The sequence below is a fragment of the Chaetodon auriga genome, chromosome 3 (genome assembly GCF_051107435.1).
Source record: "Chaetodon auriga isolate fChaAug3 chromosome 3, fChaAug3.hap1, whole genome shotgun sequence".
Taxonomy (NCBI): Eukaryota; Metazoa; Chordata; class Actinopteri; order Chaetodontiformes; family Chaetodontidae; genus Chaetodon; species Chaetodon auriga.
Window position 1 is genome coordinate 22,240,075 of NC_135076.1, and position 21,463 is coordinate 22,261,537.

Sequence of the window (21,463 nt, forward strand, 5' to 3'; positions counted from 1 at the left end):
AGTCAGCCACCTCAAAGGTCACGGCCCTGGACAGACTCCATCACTATCTGTCTTTCTCATACTGAAAAGCATGGCAGGATGCAGACTGATTGTCCTAAACAAAAGGACAAGCTTCACAAAATAGAACAGAGAGGAGTTATCAAATGCTCACTTTACATAAACGTGGGGGTGTGCAAGCATGTACACACATGTGCAAAACGGGTTACAGCTCAATCAATGAATCAATGACTGACATGGCATTTTAACCCCTGTTTTTTATGCAGTCCTGCAAAGGTTACGTGGAGACATAGCCAAAGTGCAAGGGAGACTGAAATGGCAAAAAAGATACGCATACACAGGCACATGACAAAAATGGTGGGTGAATGTTTAAATGGTTAAAAGCGATCTCATATGCAACAAGAAAAACAGATTGGAATATTGTCCGTGTAAAGACACTTAATATACCACCACCCACTGAATACATTTGGCTGTTGAAATGAGATCCAAAATGCAGTGGCTGCTAATAAACCATCTTCAGAGTGGCAGAAATATGATGCATGGTAACCCATATGAACCTCATTAATAGAACACAAGCAAATCTATTTATTCAGACAGTCAGGGGGAAAATGATTGCCTCAATACTCCATCTGGTTTCTCTCCATCTCCCGTCCTCCTGCTTTCTCTCTTCTCTCCTCTTTTCTTCTTTATGTATTCAGTGATTTTGACAGATGTTGTGTATGTGCATGCTTAACATTGGTGCTTGGTGGGTGTTTGTGAGGAGGTGTGTATGTGCACGCATGGCAGCGCACTTGAAGTCTTGCATTTAGGCATTCACCCTGGAGAGTTTTAACACCACATCCTGTCCTCCCTTCTTCTCTGTCAGTATCTCCCTCCTTCCTTCATCCCTACACTGATCTCATCCCTTCTTTTCCCCTTTTCTACCCCCCAATACTCTCCTGCAGTACCGTTTCTTTTGTCTCCGTTGCTGTCACAACCATTCAGGGTGGGGGACGCTGGCCAGGCTGCTAGGAGCTTTTGACAGGACATGGCACTAGAGATAGGGAGGCTGGACGGGCCTGGCAATTCATCCAAAGGATTCTCTGCTCGTCTCCTACTTTTTTGTTGTGTTTTGTTTTTTCTCCTCTCCCCTTGCCACCATAGAAAACTGTCCACATGTAGCCTGGTGTGTTGCATGGTTGCCTGTTTTCATTAACTTGTCAGTTTATTCCAAGAATTTTTCACTAACCCACGAGACCCTCTACACAGATCTGGCTTTTTCATTTTGTTAATTGCTCAATATCTGGACATAAAAACTCATTAAACTGAAACAGACCATTATCTTTATTTCCTAATTGTCCAATTGTTTTCTTGTTGTGCGTCTTGGAAATGTTTTAAATGTTTTGTACTTTTTAAAATTTTGATGTTAAGGTATGTTTAATTCTAATGAAGTTTATATGTGATGTGCCTCTATTACAGGTTGTGCATTCCTCACCTACTGCGCCCGAGAGTCAGCCATCAAAGCCCAGAACGCCCTCCATGAACAGAAAACACTGCCAGGGGTAAGTGTCTGTCTCTGTCTGTCTTTCTCTCTCCCCTCCTCTTCGCAGTCTGTCTCTTTTCTCTCTATGGTGGTCAGCCGTGCCATCTGCACCCGGCTGCACACCAGCCAGCATTCTCCGTGTCTAGTCCCAGAGATGAAAAACACTTTGGAAAGCAATTCAATCAATAGCTCTGCCTTTTGAAGGCCTGGTTTCAACTTTTCCATGTGTATGTTCTCCGGGGGATATTGCCAGCATTGATCAGATCCACTCCGGCTCACACTTTTGAAGCAATAGCATAGAATGACAGTTTTTGGGGGGGCAAAGCTCTGCATTTCTACAAAGGTGCTATCATCAGAAAAAATGTCAAACATGGCTTAGATTAATGATACTGAAATAATTCTTTCGATGAAAAGAAAATCCTTATGTTACATGTTAATTTGTGCTCATCGTGGTGTTTGAGATTATATTTCTGTCATCGTTTTTGTGTTTATACATTTGTGTGAGATGTTCTCACACAAATGTGATTTCCTGTATCTGTGAGATCCTTATGCCTGTGAAAAGAATATCAGGAAGAGACAGAAGGATGGAGGGGTGGGTAGAAATGGCTCCCCACAGAGGCAGCATGGCTTAACATGTTCAGATCAAGCCTGCACCAGAGAGGAACATCAGTAAAGATCCGCTCACCACTCTCCTCCCCTCACCCCCAGCACCCCCTCTGGTAGAAGACAAAGAGCCTGAGAAACCCAGCCAAAAGGCACATGTTTCAGTTAAACATGCAAATACGACTACCACAAACTTTGGACATTTTTCCAGTGGCTTTTTTGAAAAACAAGTTGTTTCGTTTATCCTGCAAATTAGCCAAGCACAAGGCTGGAGGCCGTTATTCTCCCCTTTTTTCCTCTGCATTTGAATAATAAGATGGAAGACAGAGAAGGGAAAAAAAGTGCTTTCACATAATGCCAGAGGTTGCATTCATGAGAGGTTATAACTGTGTTCATCAATGTGTTAAAAAGATGGATTCTCAGGTTTTTTTTTTTTTTTTTTTTTTATACTGTTTTTGTCAGTGGTCTGACTTTCCAGTAAGATTCTCTCTCACGCCTCACAGTCATTAATAGCGTCTCCCCTTTGCTGGCCTCAGGGTAGGGTTGACATACCATTAGCATTATGAGGGGGCACGAGGGCACAGACATATACCCTAACTAGTCGGATGCTCTTGCCTGCTCCCTCCCTCCTTTTCATTGTGTGTTCTGAGAGAAGAGCAGATCTCCAAACCATCTGTGCTCTGAACGGCTTAACAATCATCCGAATGGAATGCTGTAAACAACATTACTATAAACAGCATCACTTAATGTTAACAGAAAAAAATAACAGTTAATTACTGTACAGCCATGACACATGGAGTATGCAGAGAATTAGCAAACACAGCCTTGCATGTTGCATTTGTTACACACGAGTTCTGAAATCTTTTCCTTTTGAGCGTGCACATGCACACACACACATTCGGTAACTTTGAAAGTTGCACCATATCACTCGTGAGAAATAAAACCCTTTTCGTGTACCTTTCAGTCCTGCTTTAGCCCTCCTGCAGACTTCCCCTTTACCCCACTCAGTTCTGTCCATCCCACTTCCTCCTGTCTCCCTTCTCTCCCATTGCTCCTCTTCTGCTGCTCTTCCTGAGACAGAGCGTGTCATAGAAATCTAACGGGTAGACATTGATGGGTGTCAGGCCTCACAGACGAGGCTGCACTGCTGTTCCCTGCAACTTCACTCACACACAAACACCAGCGGTCCAAGGAAACACAATGTGTGCTTTAACTGCTGCCACACATTGCAGAAACAGGTACAACACTAACTATACACAATTACAGTAGCATCCCAGTGTCCCTAAACATCCTATAGACCCTGTTCACATGCTGGTGAAGCACTGAGAGACTTAGTCACAAAAATGCTTGGTTTAAAGAAAGAGAATTTAACAAAGGAAAATGCTATACAGGACTTTTTCTAATAACTACTATGCCGCATTGCATTGTGTGTGTATCTGTATATGTGTGTATAAATGTGCGTTTGTGCATTTGACTGCCTCCCATTGCTTCTCCTGTCCTTCCCTCTTGAGCCTCCCTGCTCCTAAATCTTTTGCGATATGACCCCTGTTGCTTCACTGCTTGATGCTAAGTAGATATGCCAGTTGTTTGTTTGCAAAATCCTGCTTGATATGCAGTTTGCCAGGGGCTATGGTGTAATTAATGTAAACTAGGAATTCTCCAGAGATGAGTTATGAGTTATTAACGTCTGTGGTTTGTCATTAACCCCTGCATTGCTGCTCTCTTGCAGGGGGCTTTGACCGGTGTGGTTGCTCATCCATATCTGTTAATTTAAATGTTTGAATCTGTATTCATTTCAAACCACCAAAATCCTGCTGGACACTACTTTTTGCAAATGAGTAAAACCGTGTATGAAAATTGTACCACCTAACAAGCTATTCTGAATCTCATGCAGGGCCCTTTGCTGAACACCGAGCACAAACAAGCCCACCCGCATACAAACATGCCAGCATACACATGGACACCAGCATGCACACACTTGAATTTCATGAGATGGAGTGTTAGAAATTTTTGGGAAAGTCATCAGCCCCAGGGCCTGGGTTCACACCCTGTGTCTGCTGTAATGTCCTTGGGTAAAGCACTGAATTTCTTGCCTTTCTCGTTAAAAAGGGCAAGAGAAAATAATTTAAATACAAGTTATAACCCTTAAGATTTCAGAGTTCAGTTTGAAATTACACTTGTATGGACTGCTAGGGCAGCAAACACGCCTTGAGTAGCTGCTCTTGTCAGAGATATAAAGAAGACCAGCAACTCGTGTCTGTTTACTGTGCCCCCAAATAAACTGAAAACATAAGCTGAGAGGATTCATGTTTTAATCTTTATTCTGAAGAACACAGTCAGCAGTGTCATCCCATGTGGTACTACTGAAATCATGATTGAACGCTGTTGCTTTAGTCTTCCACATCCATCATAGTATATTCATGGATGGTCTTCTTTGATCCACTCTGCGTGCGTATGTACTTTAAATCCTCTGCACGAAAGGTGGATCCCTGAAAAACAATGAAAACTACAATATAGAGAGGCGATTACAGAATGCCAATGCATGTGATGCATTTTGTTGAAAAAATGTTTGCTCTAAATTGCATCAAAAATGTGGTTTGATAAGGTAAGGAGTATAAGGATTGTAATTTGTGAAGTTATAATCCTCAAGATACTTTAAGTATCAAATGATTGTTCTACATGCTGTGTGTATGCACACACTCAGATGCTAGCATGGAGGTGCCAGCCACACACACAAACACACACAACCCAGTGTCCTCTTATTATCAGAAAGAAGTGCTTGTGTTCTTGGATGTTATTATCCATGTCCCCTTGTTACACATTAGCTGCTGAAGGGAACAGTATGGCCTAATGGAGGTGTACTGGACTGGAATATAGATTCCTGTGGTGAAGTGTGATGGGAACCTTGGGGACACGAGTGCCTGACATAAGTTTGGCCACTGAATAAGAGAAGCTCTGACAGTTTACCAGGTGTGTGTTGCTTGGCTCTATTAGCTGTGTGTGTTTGCCCGTGTGTGGTAAGCTGGCTTTGCATTACAGCCAGCCCTATGTAGATACGGAGGGCTGGCTGCAATACATACATAGATAGCAGTGTATAAAGGTGGGAAGAAAAACATGTGCACATGGCAGCTTGCCGTGATCACACACCGCCCACGACAGTGAGGCTTGAATATATTATTTGTGTGCTGTTTTCTGCTTGTTTTCTGCTGATGGAGATGTACTACTTTTTATATTACATAACCATATGAGTGCTTTTCTCTATGTGAATATGCTTGCGTATGTTAACTTAAAAACCCAAGAATCAGTCTTTTTCTCTCACCAAATAAAACCAAAGCATCGCCTCATGGCCTGTACCCTGATGACCCTTTATGACATAATTTGTTCTTAAAAAACATGCAACAGAAACAGACTGCCAGTTAAGGCCCAGTGGCAGTTTCTACAGCAGTTGGAGTGTCACAGCTCTCTATGTAAGTCTGCAGGAGATTTACTGCACCCAGCTTCAGCATCATGACAAAATCCTGCATCCTTCACACTGTCCCCCTCCCTCACCCCCCCCTCCAAGTCTGTCCTCTCACTGCCGCTCCTCAAATCCAGCGGATCCAAGAAATAATCTCAGTCACTGCAGCAGGTCCATTTGCTGTAGCACAGAAAAACATGCCACCCTCCCCTCGTTGTCATGCTAGCATTGTGTACAACAGTGATTGTCTTGGAGAGGCAACGGTGGAAATGTGTTTGCTGCATGCATTTACTCCTAGTATTAGTACAGCTCGACCTGGGGGGAGTGTAAGAGGCTGGCAGTGATTCAGGAGGCAGGTTTATGGAAATAGCACCCGCATTAAAAACCCAATGAGAGCAGGGAGAAGATTATGCTCCGGCACACACATGTGGGCTCTTGCAATGTCAACACTCTAAGTAGATCCCCTCCCTCTCAATTGCCTCTGTCTCCCTCTGTCTCCATTTCTGTCTCTCCCGCTCTCTCACTCTTGCATCGTGCCCTTTGCTGCACACATACCTGCACCGTTAGTCTGCTGTGTGAGTGCGCGTGGGTCCTTGTGTATTTGTGCTCATGTGCATACAGGAATTCACGTATATTTGTGTGTGTTACTGTTTGTGTGTGCCAGTGCTCAGCTTAGCCATAATAGGATGTATGGGAAGCTAGGAGCAGAGCAGGGCTGTGTTGAGGAGAGTGGCCGACCTTGTGCTGTGGAAATGAGGCTGCTGCCGTGTGATGGAGCCGTTCCTCGACATGCTGAAAACCGCCTAGCCTTCCGTCTGGCTTTGTGCGCACACACACACACACACACACACACACACACACACAGTCACACAGACACACAGACACAAATGGAAAATGTACAACCATACTTTTGCGTGCCTGCTATCCACCTGTTTATCAACTACAGCAAAGCTGTGCCCGCCTAGCTGCCGCAAAGGCTGAATAATTCAATGCTACACTCTGTGAAGGTTGGCGGAGTATGAGTGTAGTGTATTGTATGACTGTGCGTGTACTGTATGTGCCTGTGTTGAGTGGGCAGGGGTGGGGGCGGGAGTGGAGCAGAGTGGTCAGCGTGAAGCCAATCGGTGCTGGCAGGATTGGAGGCCTTGTAGTCAGGGAGAGGGGACTCGTTAGAATTTAGCCTTTGGGTAACTCTGTGTGTGTGTGTGTGTGTGTGTGTGTGTGTGTGTGTGTGTGTGTGTGTGTGCGTGTGTGCGTGTGTGCGTGCCCGCTCAGGAGGAAGATCATAGTGGAGGGAAAGTTGAAACAGGCATGGTCAAGGTCTTCAAAATATCTTTCTCTGCTTTCTCTGCTTTATGTGTTGCGAATTTAACGTTCGAGTTTAAGATAAAATACCGTTGCATCTTTACTGTCCAGCCTATACGATGTTTTTCCTTGTTTTATATCTGTAATTTGTGAACTTGCTGAATTATTATTTGGGTTTCACTCTTGTAACGCCTCTGTGCTTCTTCTAACAAACACATCTGTAAGATGTCTGTCAACATTTGAACACCATTGGTTTTGAGAATTTTCTACAGCTGATCTCAGCGCTACAATAAGCTGGGTGGGTGCAGCAGATCTCAGAGGCTACAGGGGTCTGCCTCTGACCTCTGCTTTTATAACCTTTGTTGATAAATTGAGATCAGTTCAGAGAATAAAGACCGCTTTAGACACTGGTACTCTAATGGTTTTATGCCTGTGACCTGGCCCGTCTCTTAACTTCTGATCACACTGATGAATACAATGAACTGGTGGTGTTATAAAAAGTCTGGGGTCAGTGCATGTGTGAGTAGACTTCTGTTTTGTTACTGTGATGCATACTTATTATACGTTGCACTGTGGTACACCGGCACATGGCAATATTACGACAGTGCAAGTTACAATATGTAAACACAACAAAACTTTTTTGTGTGTGTGTGTGTGTGTGTGTGTGTGTGTGTGTGTGTGTGTGAGTGTATTTGTGTGTAACTGCTGTAATTGCATATTGGTGTAATGTACGCACAGTAAAGAGCTTCTGTACCAGAGTGCTCCTAAGGGAACTGAATCCCTACACCCGTGGAACATGCACTTAATGCTCACAGTCACACACACACGCACAGATCTACACATTCCTGAAGCAGAAGGGCTGGAAATACACTAAAACACATAGGGTAACTGTTGGAGCCATCACAATGTTGCTTATTTTCCACCCTCTGTCTCTCTCTGTCTTGCTGTTGCTCCTCTGGTACCCCTTTAACACACTCACACGCGCGCACACACACACACACACACACACACACACACACACCTCTCCTTTGTTCGGCTCGTTTTTCTGTGTGGTAGATTAGCCACATATTTAGAGAAACCTTCTTCTCCCCAGGGAATTGGCTTCCAAGGGTATTTGGAAAAAAGAACAGGATCTGCACTCTGCACCTGCCTTTCGAGAATAAACAACACCCACGGAAACACTCAAAATGTGTTTCATCATAAAATTTCATTTCATTTGTTACAGTGTATATACTAATATGCGAGTGTCCCACTCTAAAGAGTACTGCTGTAAAACTAACTGTCAAATTTCTGTTGCATTTAAAGAATTATTTGTGTGAAAATAATGCAAAACAGTAAATGAGGTATATTGGTAGAGAAATGCGTTTTTTATTTTAATTTATTTCACGTTAGTTTATTACAGCTAAACATTACAGTATAAAATAACCATTGTCATCATATGTTTAGCAAATCACCTATCAAAATTGCAAAAGTGCAAGAACTAGCTTTGAGTCACAGACGACCGTACTTTGACCCCATCTGTGACACGAGCGTCGATGACATTACGATGCTGCTCCCCCTCCCACTGCTCAGGTTACATCTTGCTAACCTGCTCTTGGGGGGAGACGTTGCTTGAAATACCAAAATAATCCACTGCACACCCTCCACATTAAACCACTTCACAGTGACAAGTGTGCTATTTTTTTTTTTAGAACAGTACAGGTTAGCAAAAAAGCTGAATTATTAATGTTTTTGGTATTTTTAGTCTGTTTAACCTATTTCTGGTTGTGGCTGGAGACTGCTCGCCCGCCTGTCTGTGAGATTCAATCATGTGACATGGCTGTGATCTGGGTTATAGAGCTGGGTTTTGTGTGTAATGGGGAAACTGTGTGTGTGTTGGGGGGCGGCAGGGATGAAGGTTTGTTTTTGACTTTTAATGCTGCTGCCTGTATACCAGACTATCGTGTGCTGGTCTGGCTCATTTCAATGCTGTGCAGTTCAGATTGGCACTGTGAAGCATCACCTGTACCAGTGGGGCTGAACCAGATGAGTCTGGTTTAATTCCAGGCCGGCGGGCAGCCGGATGGCTGTGCAGACCCATGCAAGAGGCGAGGCCCAGATACTGACTGACAATCCATCTGTGGGTCCCTGTACAGGCTTGTACAGGTGTGTCACTGCCCGCAGACACAAAGAGAGAGTGGGAGTGAGCGGAGGGGTGCACACATGGATGATAAACTATGGCCCTGAATAGAGGTGTGTGTATGTGTTCGGTTGAGAGTGTGTCCTTGTGTGCATGTTGAAACAGAGAGGAGAAAAGAAAAACTGAATATCCAAATAGACAAGAAAACATTTTACCACATTTAAGTACATTTACTCAAGTACTGTACTTAAGTACAATTTTGAGTTACTTCTTTTTGAGTATTTGCATTTTATGTTACCTTGTACTTCTACTTTACTGCATCTTAGAGGGAAATATTGTATTTTTTACTTTATAGATTCAGACCATTATATTATATTATATTATATTATATTATATTATATTATATTATATTATTGCAAAATATTATCAAGAAATACAGTATGATATATTATTATAGATTAAACTACTCAGCAGTATATAATATTCTGAAACGGGCCATTCTGCATAATGAACTCTTTTGGTACTTTAAGTGTATTTTAATGGTAATAATACTTTTGTCCTTTTAGTTGAGTAAAGTTTTGAATGTAGAACTTTTACTTTTGTTAAGTAGAGTATTTCTACACTTTGGTATTCGTATTTTTACTGAAGTAAAAGATCTGAGTACTTGTTCCACCGCTGGGCACAGGCAAATGTAGCTGAGAACATGTCACTTTACTCAGTAATGAAGGACACACTTAAAACACATCACCCAATGTGGCTAATCGGAGCTGACATCTCACTGGCTGGACCTTGTGCCCGTGGGAGAGAGAGAGGGATGAGTAAAGCGTGTGTGAGAGATTAGAGGGGGATGAAGTGACAGAATAGTTGAAATATTGAGAAAAGAGGAGGGAGGGGAGGGGGAGGCACAGGGTCATGTTGACAGCTTGAAGTCATACCTTTAGAGTTAAAACAGCCATTCCCTCTTCCGTGCAAGTGTGTATGCATGTCTGTGCTCTTTCCATAGACACACAGCATGTGCTATATCTGTGCTCGATTGAAATGGCACACTTGTGTGGTGGAACCAGGGGAAACTCATTTGTAAGGCAGATCGAGCCGTGCTTTGGTGTAGTGTCCATAGAGAGGGTAAGGGGGCTGCACAGCACGACAGCAAGCATTTGTCAGCAAAAATCAGGACTAATGAAATACAGTACACATGGCTGGAGGGCAAGGAGAGGAGTGTGACTGACAGGAGGCATGAGTGGAAACAGCCCGTGGCAGCCCTCCTTCATGGCTACCAATGCATGAGCCAGCCTAACCGATTTGTTTTAAGCCCCGGCCCCCTTCTCATCCCAGATAAGGGTAGCAGCGTGCGGCATGGGGACAGTGTGTGTGAGGTTCCCTGGGGGTAATGACACGGAATACAAGTGTATGGGGAGTGCTAGTGATGGGCCTGCTCATGTGGAAGTGGGTATTTGCATTGCAGAGGAGGGCTGTCAGTAGAGCTCGCTCAGGGAGCCAGTGTCAGGGTGATCGCTCGCGGTGAAGGCTTCTGTCGTCTGCCCTGCAGAATACCAGGACACTGGATATAGCTGAGCTAGCACCAGCAAGATCAGGCATGTCGACACGTTCAACATTTCCTCCCTGTAGGATTCTGCATGTATGTTTGTAGTAGTTCTTGTTTTTCATTTTTATCAAACTTAGATTTTACCTGACACTTCATTTAAGTGCTTACAGTATGGTTTGTCCATCATGGCAGGCTTAAAGCATTTCATATAAAAAAATAACAATAAACTGAATGGTTGCAGAATAGCTGAGAATATGAATTATCTAGTCATGTGCCAACAGCTATAGTCTGTGGCCTCTAAACTATTTCAGTCCCAGCTGCAATAAGAGGCAGCTTTTAATAATTCAGAGTAAAACAGTATACTGGATGTCTTCCAGGCAGTAAGCTCACATTTAGGTGAAACACTAAATTCCCCTCTACCCTACACTCACACCACAGCCCCAAAACCATAGCAGGGCTGTATCCGATACCCGTGAAGGGCTTGTAGGGACACACACGTCACTGGTTTGTGGTGATGTTTGCAGAGTTTGTTGGCACTGTGTTGAGCTTTGCATTAATGTGTGTATATGTGCTTGTGTGAGTGACTATGCGTGTGAGAAAGTGGGTGTGCAGTGCACAGAGGCTGCATGGCCCTAGTGGGGTTGACAGGAGTCACATACGTGTGGCACGTTTTTAAGGATGCCATTTAGAGTCACGCTGAGCTGTGGCACACAGACATAAGTGTTGCACGTTTTGGAGGATGCAATTTAAAGTCACACTGCTCTGCAGGGTTAGCCATAGTGCATCCTTTAATATGCTTTCTGCAGTTTCTTAGACAGGAGGTGGCTCTGTGAAGTCATCTTGGAGGTAGAAAAGTGAAAATGAAAAAGAGGGAGAAAAAGATGAAGATATGTAGATTAGAGACCGAGAGAGGAGAAGGTGTACAGATGGTCCAAAAAGAAGACAGGGAGACTGTGAAACAGAATGGGAAGTAAGAGGAAAGATATTTGAATCACTGAGTTGTGAAGACTAAGAAATGAGATAGAGGGAGTGAGATAGAGTGTAATGGAGAGAGGGAAATGGAGAGTGGGAGGTACTGATGGAGGGCCTCACTACCTGACCTGGACTGGTAGTTTTAACCTGTGGTATATGAAACAGGAGGAAAAGCCGCACAGCTGTGGTCCGTCTTTTGTTGAATCCCATGATGAAGTCCAAAGGTGCCGCAGAGGCAATCATTAGGTTGACAGCATGGAGCTCACTCACTGAATATCCACTGCCTCTCAGATTTTCACATTACAATATATGGACTGGTTGAAAGAAAAAAAAAAAAAAAGGAAAAAAAGAAAAGCAGGCAGGAGGATCAAAATGAACAGAAGACTCAAGAACCAAAGCAATTATGAAGCTTCGATCCCTGCACATCCCCTGGATAATCCGTGTTTTTCATGTGGAATCTGAGTCCATTGTTTGCTCTGTTTTGTCAATATATTAATATACAGTATGATATTGACGGGGCCCCATAAAACCTCTCCTAGCAATTCTCTTGAGAAACACTGACCCAAAGCAGTGCAGCTCATTCCTGTGCCTCTGTTATTTTGTCCTTTTGTATTAAATTTATTTACTCACCAAATATCTGCAGTAACTTGGGTAGCTGTCTTGTAATACTATATATATCATAGTGTAACAGGTATATATACTTTATGCCATTATATTGCTGGTATGTTTAATTATATTGCTTGTGTGTATAATGATAAAATATCTGTCTGAGCATGCATTAACAGCATAAGCTATATAAGATACAGTGTTATGTAATGCATGGTATCTTTTTGCAGGTATGTGTATGTGTGTATCTGTGCACATTTTCCAATGATGCCCATTGGCAGTGAATCCATTTTATCGATCTTTTCCAGATTATGGCCAGTTTGCAGGTATAATGATTAGAGGCCATCTGCAAAAATGTAACAGCATCCAAGTTTTTGCACATACAGTACAGTGCTGACAAGAAGAATCTTCTAAATACCCCCACAGTCCTGTTCATCTAGCTTTAGATTTGATGGAATTAATGTTTCCTTATACAGTTTATGTAAATTTAAGATTTAAATAATATGTTTGCCAGCTGCCTGTCATATCAGCACTGCTACAAAAGCTTCCCCTATCCTATATTTCCCTGAATTATTCTAAGTGGTTTTGAGTGACAATTTTCTTTTCAAATCTGTATACAGAGGGAGCTGTATAAATGTGCCATATTTTATTGACGGGAGTGTGTAGCTCATCCATTGGCAAAAGCCGTTTATGAGATGACTGCATTAGTTAAGCAATTTTTTCTTGTTACAGTTCTTTCAGTGTATCTCAATCAGCTTCACTGGCTGCTGACCAAAAGTAGTCTGTGATAAAATGTTGATTGATTTGGATTTAGACAAAAAAAGTATAGTTTTAAACTTGTTTCTGTTTTTTTTCTGCCTTCGCAGTGCAGCACAGATGGGTCGTACCTTAATCCACAGCAGATTGATATCCACCCACTGATAATTATGAATCACGAGAAAACGGGAACGCTTTTTATGCCATTTCTTTTCTATGCACGAAGAAAATACAGAACTGGAAAAAAGGAAAATATGTTATAAAAATGAAAAAATGCTATTCATTTTCTGATTTAGATTGTTTTAATAGGAGAGTGCAGGGCTTGCTCAAATTACCTAAGAATGCAATACTCCTGCTGTTGCTTTATGGCATTCAGTATATAAAGTGTCTTTCTAAATCTGGCTGTATATTTTAATGATTATACATAGAAGATGGTGCACGAATATGAGTGCATGGAATATGCTCACTTACAGATAAACATAAGGATGCACATGTGTCTGTGAGTGCTTCTGCGAGGTAGGATAAAGCTGTTTCTCATCATCATCATCACAGAGCATCAGTAATGGGGCTCAGGGAAATGATTACTATGGTGGCGCGGGCCGCCATACAGCTTAAATGAGTGTACATGCACAGAAACACACATGCATAATACAACTGAAGCAATGATGTGCACAGGCACAATCCATTAGGTGCTGGGGCAGAGGACGAGACAGCACATTTATTTACAGAGTTTATTTTACCTGTTTTTCTTGATTCATTATTTATGAATCTATCAATCTGTATGACACGCGGCATATAGTTTGGCCGGTTGCTTTCCTGCCCATTTTCCCATCTGCCAGCTTCTGTGTTTTTGTCTGCCTATCTGGTCTTATGAGGCCTCTTCTTTGTCCATCAAAATATGTCTACTATATGCAAACTCTCTCCCCGTTTTTCCTCACTTTCTCTTTTTCCTGCCTCTCATCGTACATCTTTGTCATCAGACTAGTTTCTTTTATTCTTTGATCTTTTATTCAGTCTCTAAAACATTTTAAATTATGATGATGACTTGCAAATTTATCTCAGATTAATTTGATGGGTTCTGCTTGTACCCACTCGCCTCATGGGTGTGCTTTTACTGCAGTGTTATTAATATATTCCTGAAAGACTACTCTCCAGTACCCCTCTTTCAAGATTAGGAAAGGGCAGAGCATGTTGTCCAACCCACTTCTTCATCATCTCTTCCATCTCTCCTGTTCAAACTACTTCTTTCTCCCCAATTTCTCCTTCCTAGTCTTTCTTCATCCTACCAGCTGACAGTCTTAAAAATATTTTGGAGCTTTTGACCACTAATGGCTCTGTAACGCAAAAGTTTGACAGCCAGTCTCTGTACTGTTTGTATCACAAACATGATACATACATATCTCTGTGGCTGTGGAGGGTGATAAGTGTTGGTAACTTCTCATTAGTGCGCCAAAAAAAGAGAAAATGAAGAAAACAATGACTGTATCAGAATGTTTCATGATGTAGAAAATGCATTCAGTGTGTTTGTTAGGCCTTGCAAGCACACACTATACTGGTGATAAATGCTGTATATAAACAAAACTATTATTAAAGCTCTATAGGGAACTGTTAACTTACTTTACAGAGGATGAATAGGAAGTCATCAGTAGGGCAGTGAATGTCTGTCATGTCCTCTGACACATCTAAAAGCACTTAGGCTGTGTCTGCTGAATGACCGGGATCTGATAATGTCAGATTTATTATAGTGTCCGTTCATAGTGAGAGCCCTGTGGGTATAGGCTGGCCAGCTATAGTTACACTGCCTGAGTATATTTCAGGTTGTGGCAAAGAAGTGAAAACAAAAACCTTTTCTTTTTCTTTCACTCTTTTTCTCACACTTTCTCTCTCGCAGTTTTTTACTCTGCCATCACTGTTATCTTTTGCAAGCCAGCCCCCCTTATTGAAGATGCGTGATAGTGGTCTGGCTATAGCTTACAGAAATGGGACATACAGTAATAAAAGCAGAAGAGATGGCAAGTTATCTAAGGATCAGCATGGAGCGCAGCTAAAAGAAAATAAGAAATTGCAAATATCAAAAAACGTAGGCCCACCTCAGCCCTACCCTATCAAAACACAGCAACACTGAGCTGTAAATCCAGGTTTATTTTTTATTTATTTATTTTTGCTGCAAACCAAATAGGCAGAAAGAGCTATTCCCTCTTGCAGTAAATGAGAACAATGACATATTGCCAGGGTTCCGTGTGAATGGAGCTATGACGCCAAAGTGTGTGTTTGATAGCTTGATGTGGGTCGGTCGGTCAGACGCAGTGATATCTTGCCACGTCAGATATGGCTCTATGGTGTAGTGTGTGCTGACAGATGAGCAAGAGAGGCTTTGAAATTAGTGAATAAGATAGCTGTTACACAGCTAGAGCCAAAAAGCACCTGCAGAAGCAAAGGGAGTTCTGCTGAACAACACACCTAGAAACATGTTTTTTAATTTTTTTTTTCAGAGTGGCAGCACACAGAGCTTGTAAGACAAATCCTTTCTAATAGGAAGCCTCTAGGGCTGCAGAGGAGCGTGGTCGATACAGAGAGACACAGAGGGCTTTGAAGATGGCCTATCTCTCTGCCTCCATCCAAATGAAAAGGCAAGCAAGGGGCCCACTGGGACAGAGCTGGGCTAAGTTTCTATAAACACTATCTACATAACACCTAAGATGTCCCTGTGTTTGATGTGACAGCGTCCAGATTAACTCACATTAGGGAGAACAACAAAGCCCTGGGTGCTGCATCCTCTCTTATTGTCTGTAAGACAGGAAGAGATGGACTCAGAAACAAGGACATTTGAAAACACCAATTCAAACATTTTGATAGAAATACATTTATAGTTTTCATGCTTTGCACATGTTTTCAAAGGATTTTGTAGTCAGAGATGTGAAGTCCCAGAATATGTTTTTTTTTTTTTTTTTTTAATACTTTTTATAAATCATTACTTCTTGCATAAAACAAGATCTTATATTGTGGATGCAGTCTTGGTAACAAAGGCCCTCACTGAATACACAATAATCATCACCAAAGGCATAAACTGTTCCTGAGATTTGAAACAACACAAACATTTGAATATCCCCCCTCTGGTGATTTCAAATTGTGCATTTTTCTACAGTAGGCAGACATTATTCTCCAGTCACCATTTGCAGCTATCACACTGTTGTGAAACAAATTATGTGCTACCTCTGTGTTTGACATTCTAAGTGTCAGTGTTTGGTTTGACTAATGGATTTCCTCTGACAGAGAGGTGGATGGGATTTCTTAGTGTCACCATGTGAATTGCAAACACAATGAAGAAAATGGATGTCCTCATGCTTTTTAAGTGAGTGTTATTATGTCGCTAGCATCCTCAGTGATGGGTGGACAGAGATTAATAGAAGGTTTCGTGCATGTCTGCACGTTGTGGTGATGTCCTGGTCCGACATATTGGGGAGGAAGATCATTCAGATGATCTTCAAAAAATGCTCTGACTGAGAATCAGCAATGGCATACAAATTACATCTTATTCTTGAGTTGAAGTGATTACATTCTTGGTTATATTGATGCAGACTTTATTTGAATGAAACATATGTTTTGCATGTGTGACCCAACATATGTTTTGGTTTGGGTTTTTGCTAGTATTACTTGGTGTGAGGCATACAGTGGTAAATCACAGAAGGGCAGAAACGAAATAGCATCATTTATTGACATTCAATGGAAGTGTATCATAGCGATATGATCATCTTTGGTTGTTCAAATTAATACGTTTATGTTTCAACCATGTTCCAACCATATCACTCAGCTCTGGTAGTGACTAGCACCATGTGTCATTTGAGGGGTTCTGTATGAATCTGACATTGACTTGGCTTAAGTTACACACTGTAAAGGTTGGACCTAACTGGCACTCCAGAATTAAAGTAATAAATTCCTTCTAATGTGTACTTGTACTTTGATTCAGTGTGTGGCTATGAGCACAAATACACTGTAGGAAATTAATTACTATTGTCACTGATTAGTTTGCTGAGTTTTTTCTTGATTGATCAATTAATAGTTATGTCTGCAAAATGTGAGAAAATCATGAAAGTACCCATTATGATAAGCCAGAATTATGTGGTCTGTGTGTCTGAGCCTGGAGAGTTGAACCTTAAGGCGCTTTGGCCCTCTGATTGCGAGCCATTAGGTCAGAGTGAATTGTTGATCACAGTGGTTGGGTTATTTAGGATTGCTATGGGTTACAGGATGAAGGCAGTTTTGCTCTCCCATTGAGAAACTGTGGAAATGGCTTCTCCCCTTGAGCCAAAATGGGCTCTAATGCATTGCATCTTGCCTTTGATGTTGACTATAAATATGAATGGACTGGGGGCTGTGTTTATTATTGTATAGAAATCTTTTTTTGGACATGTTTGGGAATGTTTATGGAGAGAAACACTGATAGCAAGGGACTGCTGTGTACCAAGAGATTTAAGTACATGGAATCATTGCCTTCAATGTACCTAATACCTCTTTGTGCTCTATTTTAACATAGGTATTAGAAAATTAATGAAATCATTCATGGCACATTCCTCATTGTTCTCTTTAAAATATTACAAGATAAATGTATCCTTCTAAACTAGTCTATGTTGTGGCAAGGTGAATATTGTTCAGAGTAAGGAAAAATAATAAGAGATATGGCTGTCTTAATATTGCAGAGCTGTGTGGAAGTAAAGCATTGCATCTTGAGCTTTCACCAGCCCACACTCTCCCACGTCAAGCCCATATATTTAGCAGGGGGAAAAGCTTTTTTCTTCTCCATGCGCTATGGTGCGAGAGGTGCACGGGGGTTCTGAAATGTTTGTCTTTGTTCTCCTGGCAGAGTTTTCTGTGTGTGGGCGTTCACAGTTTCTAGGAGCACCTCGGGAATGCATTTCAACAGATGGAGGTTTTAACTGGAGTGTTGGCTTCCAAAATCAGAGTCTATATGCTTTTGTAGCCTGCTATTTTAATTTGTTTGTTTGCTTGTTTGTTTGTTTGCTTATGTGTTGTTTTCCGGCAAGATAATCACATGTTGTTCAGGCGAAAGTGGAGTTGCAATTATGTTGTCATGTATCCATAGGTTTAAGCTGCTAATCAAACATCTGTGACATCTGACACAAATATTTTATAGTCTGTGCTGTTTTTTTTATGTCACAACCAATTAGGGATAGTATTTTTAATTGCTTAAAGTATGACACAAACAGTGAATCCTGGTTACCACAATATGATGCCACATTGAAGGATTACTGTAAGAAAAAAGTAGTGATCGCTGTTGACTGTGGTGCTGTCCATGGTGCTGAACAGGCTCGTGGCACAGGCACCACTTCTTCTAGATTTAAACCTATTATGAATGTGTCCAGTTCTCTACTGCATGAACTTAATTATTTTATCTTCTCCATGTGGCCTTTAGTGGTAATAGTAGTAGAGAGAGGATGCATAGTAGCAGTGGAGTGGACAACAATTTAATACACGCGACCTGAATGAAATTTGCCGTAGACTGTTTGCTGTAAAATATGCACATTAAAGAAAATATTTTTTGCAAGACAAAACAATTCTTACCACCTCAGGGCAAAACAGCAGCGTGTTATGACACCCATCTAGTAGACTGCTTTCCGTCTTTTGTCTAAAACACATTTCTTATTCGATTTGACAGCCTCAGAAAAGAGTAATTGCTTTTCTGACCTGTAATTTTAGCTCAGCTCTTGTATAAACCAAAATGCATACCTTTGATTTATGTCTTTTGTCATGCTGCCGAACTCCTTTGAATTACCTGAACCCATGTAGGCCTGGCTGTAACGGTATTTTTCAGCTCTCCCTGACAAGTTGACAAGTTTTTGGTGTACATTGTTTTTTTTGTTTGTTTTCTTTGTTTTTTCTGCTAGGCTAATTAATGAGTGCTCTAAAGTTAATGCATTATACTGCTTTTCTGAGTACTGTAAATCACAGTGCATATGCTATTTTATATCCTTATGCTGTATTTATGTTCAGGATGGAAATATTTTAAAGGCTTGTGTGAATTCTCGCCTTCTGTTTATTATCCATCATCTGTCTTTTCTCTCACTAACTCTTTCTCACCTTTTCTCTCTCACTCGCGTCTTTCTCTCTCCCTGCTTCTTTTCTACATATTTCTATCTCTGTCTCTCAAAGCCATTTTTCTCCTCGCTCAGCGGTGGTGGCACTCCTTTCGGGACCATGGGTGCTAGAGCGCCGCAGGCTTCCCTGGAGCCAGACCGTAGCCTACAAACACTCTGTCTAAGACCAGACAGCACTCCTTTATGTTAGTCCTGCTTAAATAGAGAATAGTGATCCAATATCTGGATTCTGTTTCAATGGGCAACAGACAAAGCATCTGTCCTCCAATATAGGCCAAGGTAGCAGTCTTCAGGATACCAGCTTGTATAAATGTATTCTTTAACCAGTGGATGTAAAGTCAAATTCCTCTAACCGACATGCCCCTCCTAATGCAGTGTCTAATTTAATCTCCAATGTTCAGCACAAAGTGTGTGCTGTATAAGATGTGTAGCCCCGACAGTTTAGAAACCAAACAAATAGGTCACTGTTATAGTAATGTGCTATAAATAGTTGTGTGTGTGTGTGCATGCATGCAGGCTAGTGTGTTGCTCTGTGTGTGTGTGCATGCATGTGTGCGCGTGTCAGGGATGTTCTGTCTAATTTTAGGCTCTCGGGAGAAGAGAGCAGTGAGGAGATCAGGAGAGTGAAGGAGGAGTGAGCCCCAGCTCCACAAGCTAATGCTTTAGTGTTTTTAATAACTTGCTTGGGAGGTATCTCCCACTGTAATATATCTCCTCAGCAGCAGATAGCCCTTCCATACATTACCAGGATGCGAGAGCATTATAAACAGCTGAATACAGCGTTGGCTTTCCAATAAACCGTTATTATTAAAACGTCTATGTCTAATAAATAAGAAAGGATTTAATCTGCCCCGCCTTCCTGTTTAGACCTTATTCCAAGTTGGAATGAAGGCATGGAGTCAGCAGGCGTAAAGTAATTCCTGACAAGAATGAATACAAATAGAAAGGGTAATTCATTAATGCACTTTTCCTAACCTATTCTCCATCAGACTTGTGTGCTCTCTGTGCATATTTTTTAAGAGAGGCTCATTAAAATCTAGATCTGCATAAAGAGAGCAGATAGAAAAAAATAGATCAAAATGCATTCGCCGGATTATGGATATGAAATAACCGTTTTGGTGTCCAATTAAGCTTATGCTTTATAATTAGCCAAAAGAGTTCCATGCCTTCTTTTCAAACCAGCCTTTTTCTCTTCTCTTTCGCCCCCTGAACCCTTTCTTTACTCAGTCCACCACATTGCATGAGAAATTAAATCACTGTGTGCCCACTCATTCACATGGAAAGCCCCTTATTCTAGTACATTTTGTTTTAATGCAGAGAGACAGCTCTGTCCTTTATAGTCATGCCCTGTTCCTGACAAATAGACCCCGAGCTGTGCATACCCAGTTGCTACGTGCACAAGCTTTGTGGTCAAAAGAATGTCACTACCTTTAGTAAGTTCAGATTCTTTACATTTTTTGTACTCTGGCACCACTAAAAATTGACTCTGAATGGATATGGATTCTGACTGAGAGGGGAATGCATAATGCTGACACTGGTGATATACAGTACTGTATGATGATGCAATGCACAGTAACACAAAATCTTAGGGTTCAATTGATTTTATTGCTTATCTTATTAATATTCTGCATTGTCAGCAACACATACTGCTTTACTTGAGCGTTTTGATACTTGCTAAGCATTACTCTAAGCTTTATCAGCTTATATAGTGTCAGTGCTCATTCATGGATCCATGCAGCACAGTCACATTTCAACAGTGGATCCTGCTCATGTAAAGTATAGCTGCACCCTTGCTGTACAAAGCCATCCCTCTCATGACCCAGCAGAGACAAACAGCACACACAGTGGTCATTTTTTACTCTTCTTTGATATACCTGCTCAGTTTCCTTGAGAAGAAAGAGCAGATTGTTTGTTTTGCTGAGGCCTCTTTCATTTCACACTGGAGAAAGAAACCATTAATATTGTCTTGCCATACATCTTATACACTGATAATGCAGGCATTGCTTGAAGATGAAAAGAAATAGTGCAGCACTGTCACCCTGGCAGATAACACATGAAGCTCTCACTGGGTGCCTGCTTTGAATAGCCTTGATGCTACAGGGGTAGCAGAGGCAAGGAAAAAGAGGGAAAAATGATGATGGATGAATTGTGGGAAGAGGGAGGGTGGTGTAGTGATAGAAGAAGACTAATGTCTGATTACAGGACAGTGTATGAAGGAAAAATAAATTATGGAAAAGAAAAAGTATAGCAAAAAGAAAACAAAACTGCATAAGACAAAGAAAGCAGGAAAGCCTTTTTCTTACATCCCATAAAAATGATACAGAGACTGTGTGCTTCTCTCCTACAGTGAGTTAGTAAAAAAGTCAGTGTGGAAAGATTGTTTTTTGCTGCAGTCAAGACATCTTAAATCTGGGATGCTGGTTAAAAGCAGCACACTGTCTATAAATACGGATATTAAAAGTAAATGCAT

At 41.5% G+C, this 21,463-nt stretch overlaps 1 protein-coding gene across 18 annotated transcripts in view; it reads left to right on the plus strand.

Moving 5' to 3' along the window:
• The window catches only part of celf5a (cugbp, Elav-like family member 5a), a 182,243-nt gene that overhangs the window by 14,437 nt on the left and 146,343 nt on the right, over nt 1-21,463 (plus strand). For all 18 annotated transcript variants that reach the window (XM_076726171.1, XM_076726160.1, XM_076726163.1 and 15 more), the window contains exon 2: nt 1,456-1,538. In XM_076726171.1, coding sequence (XP_076582286.1) covers nt 1,456-1,538 — 83 coding nt within the window. The remainder of the gene's footprint in view (nt 1-1,455; nt 1,539-21,463) is intronic.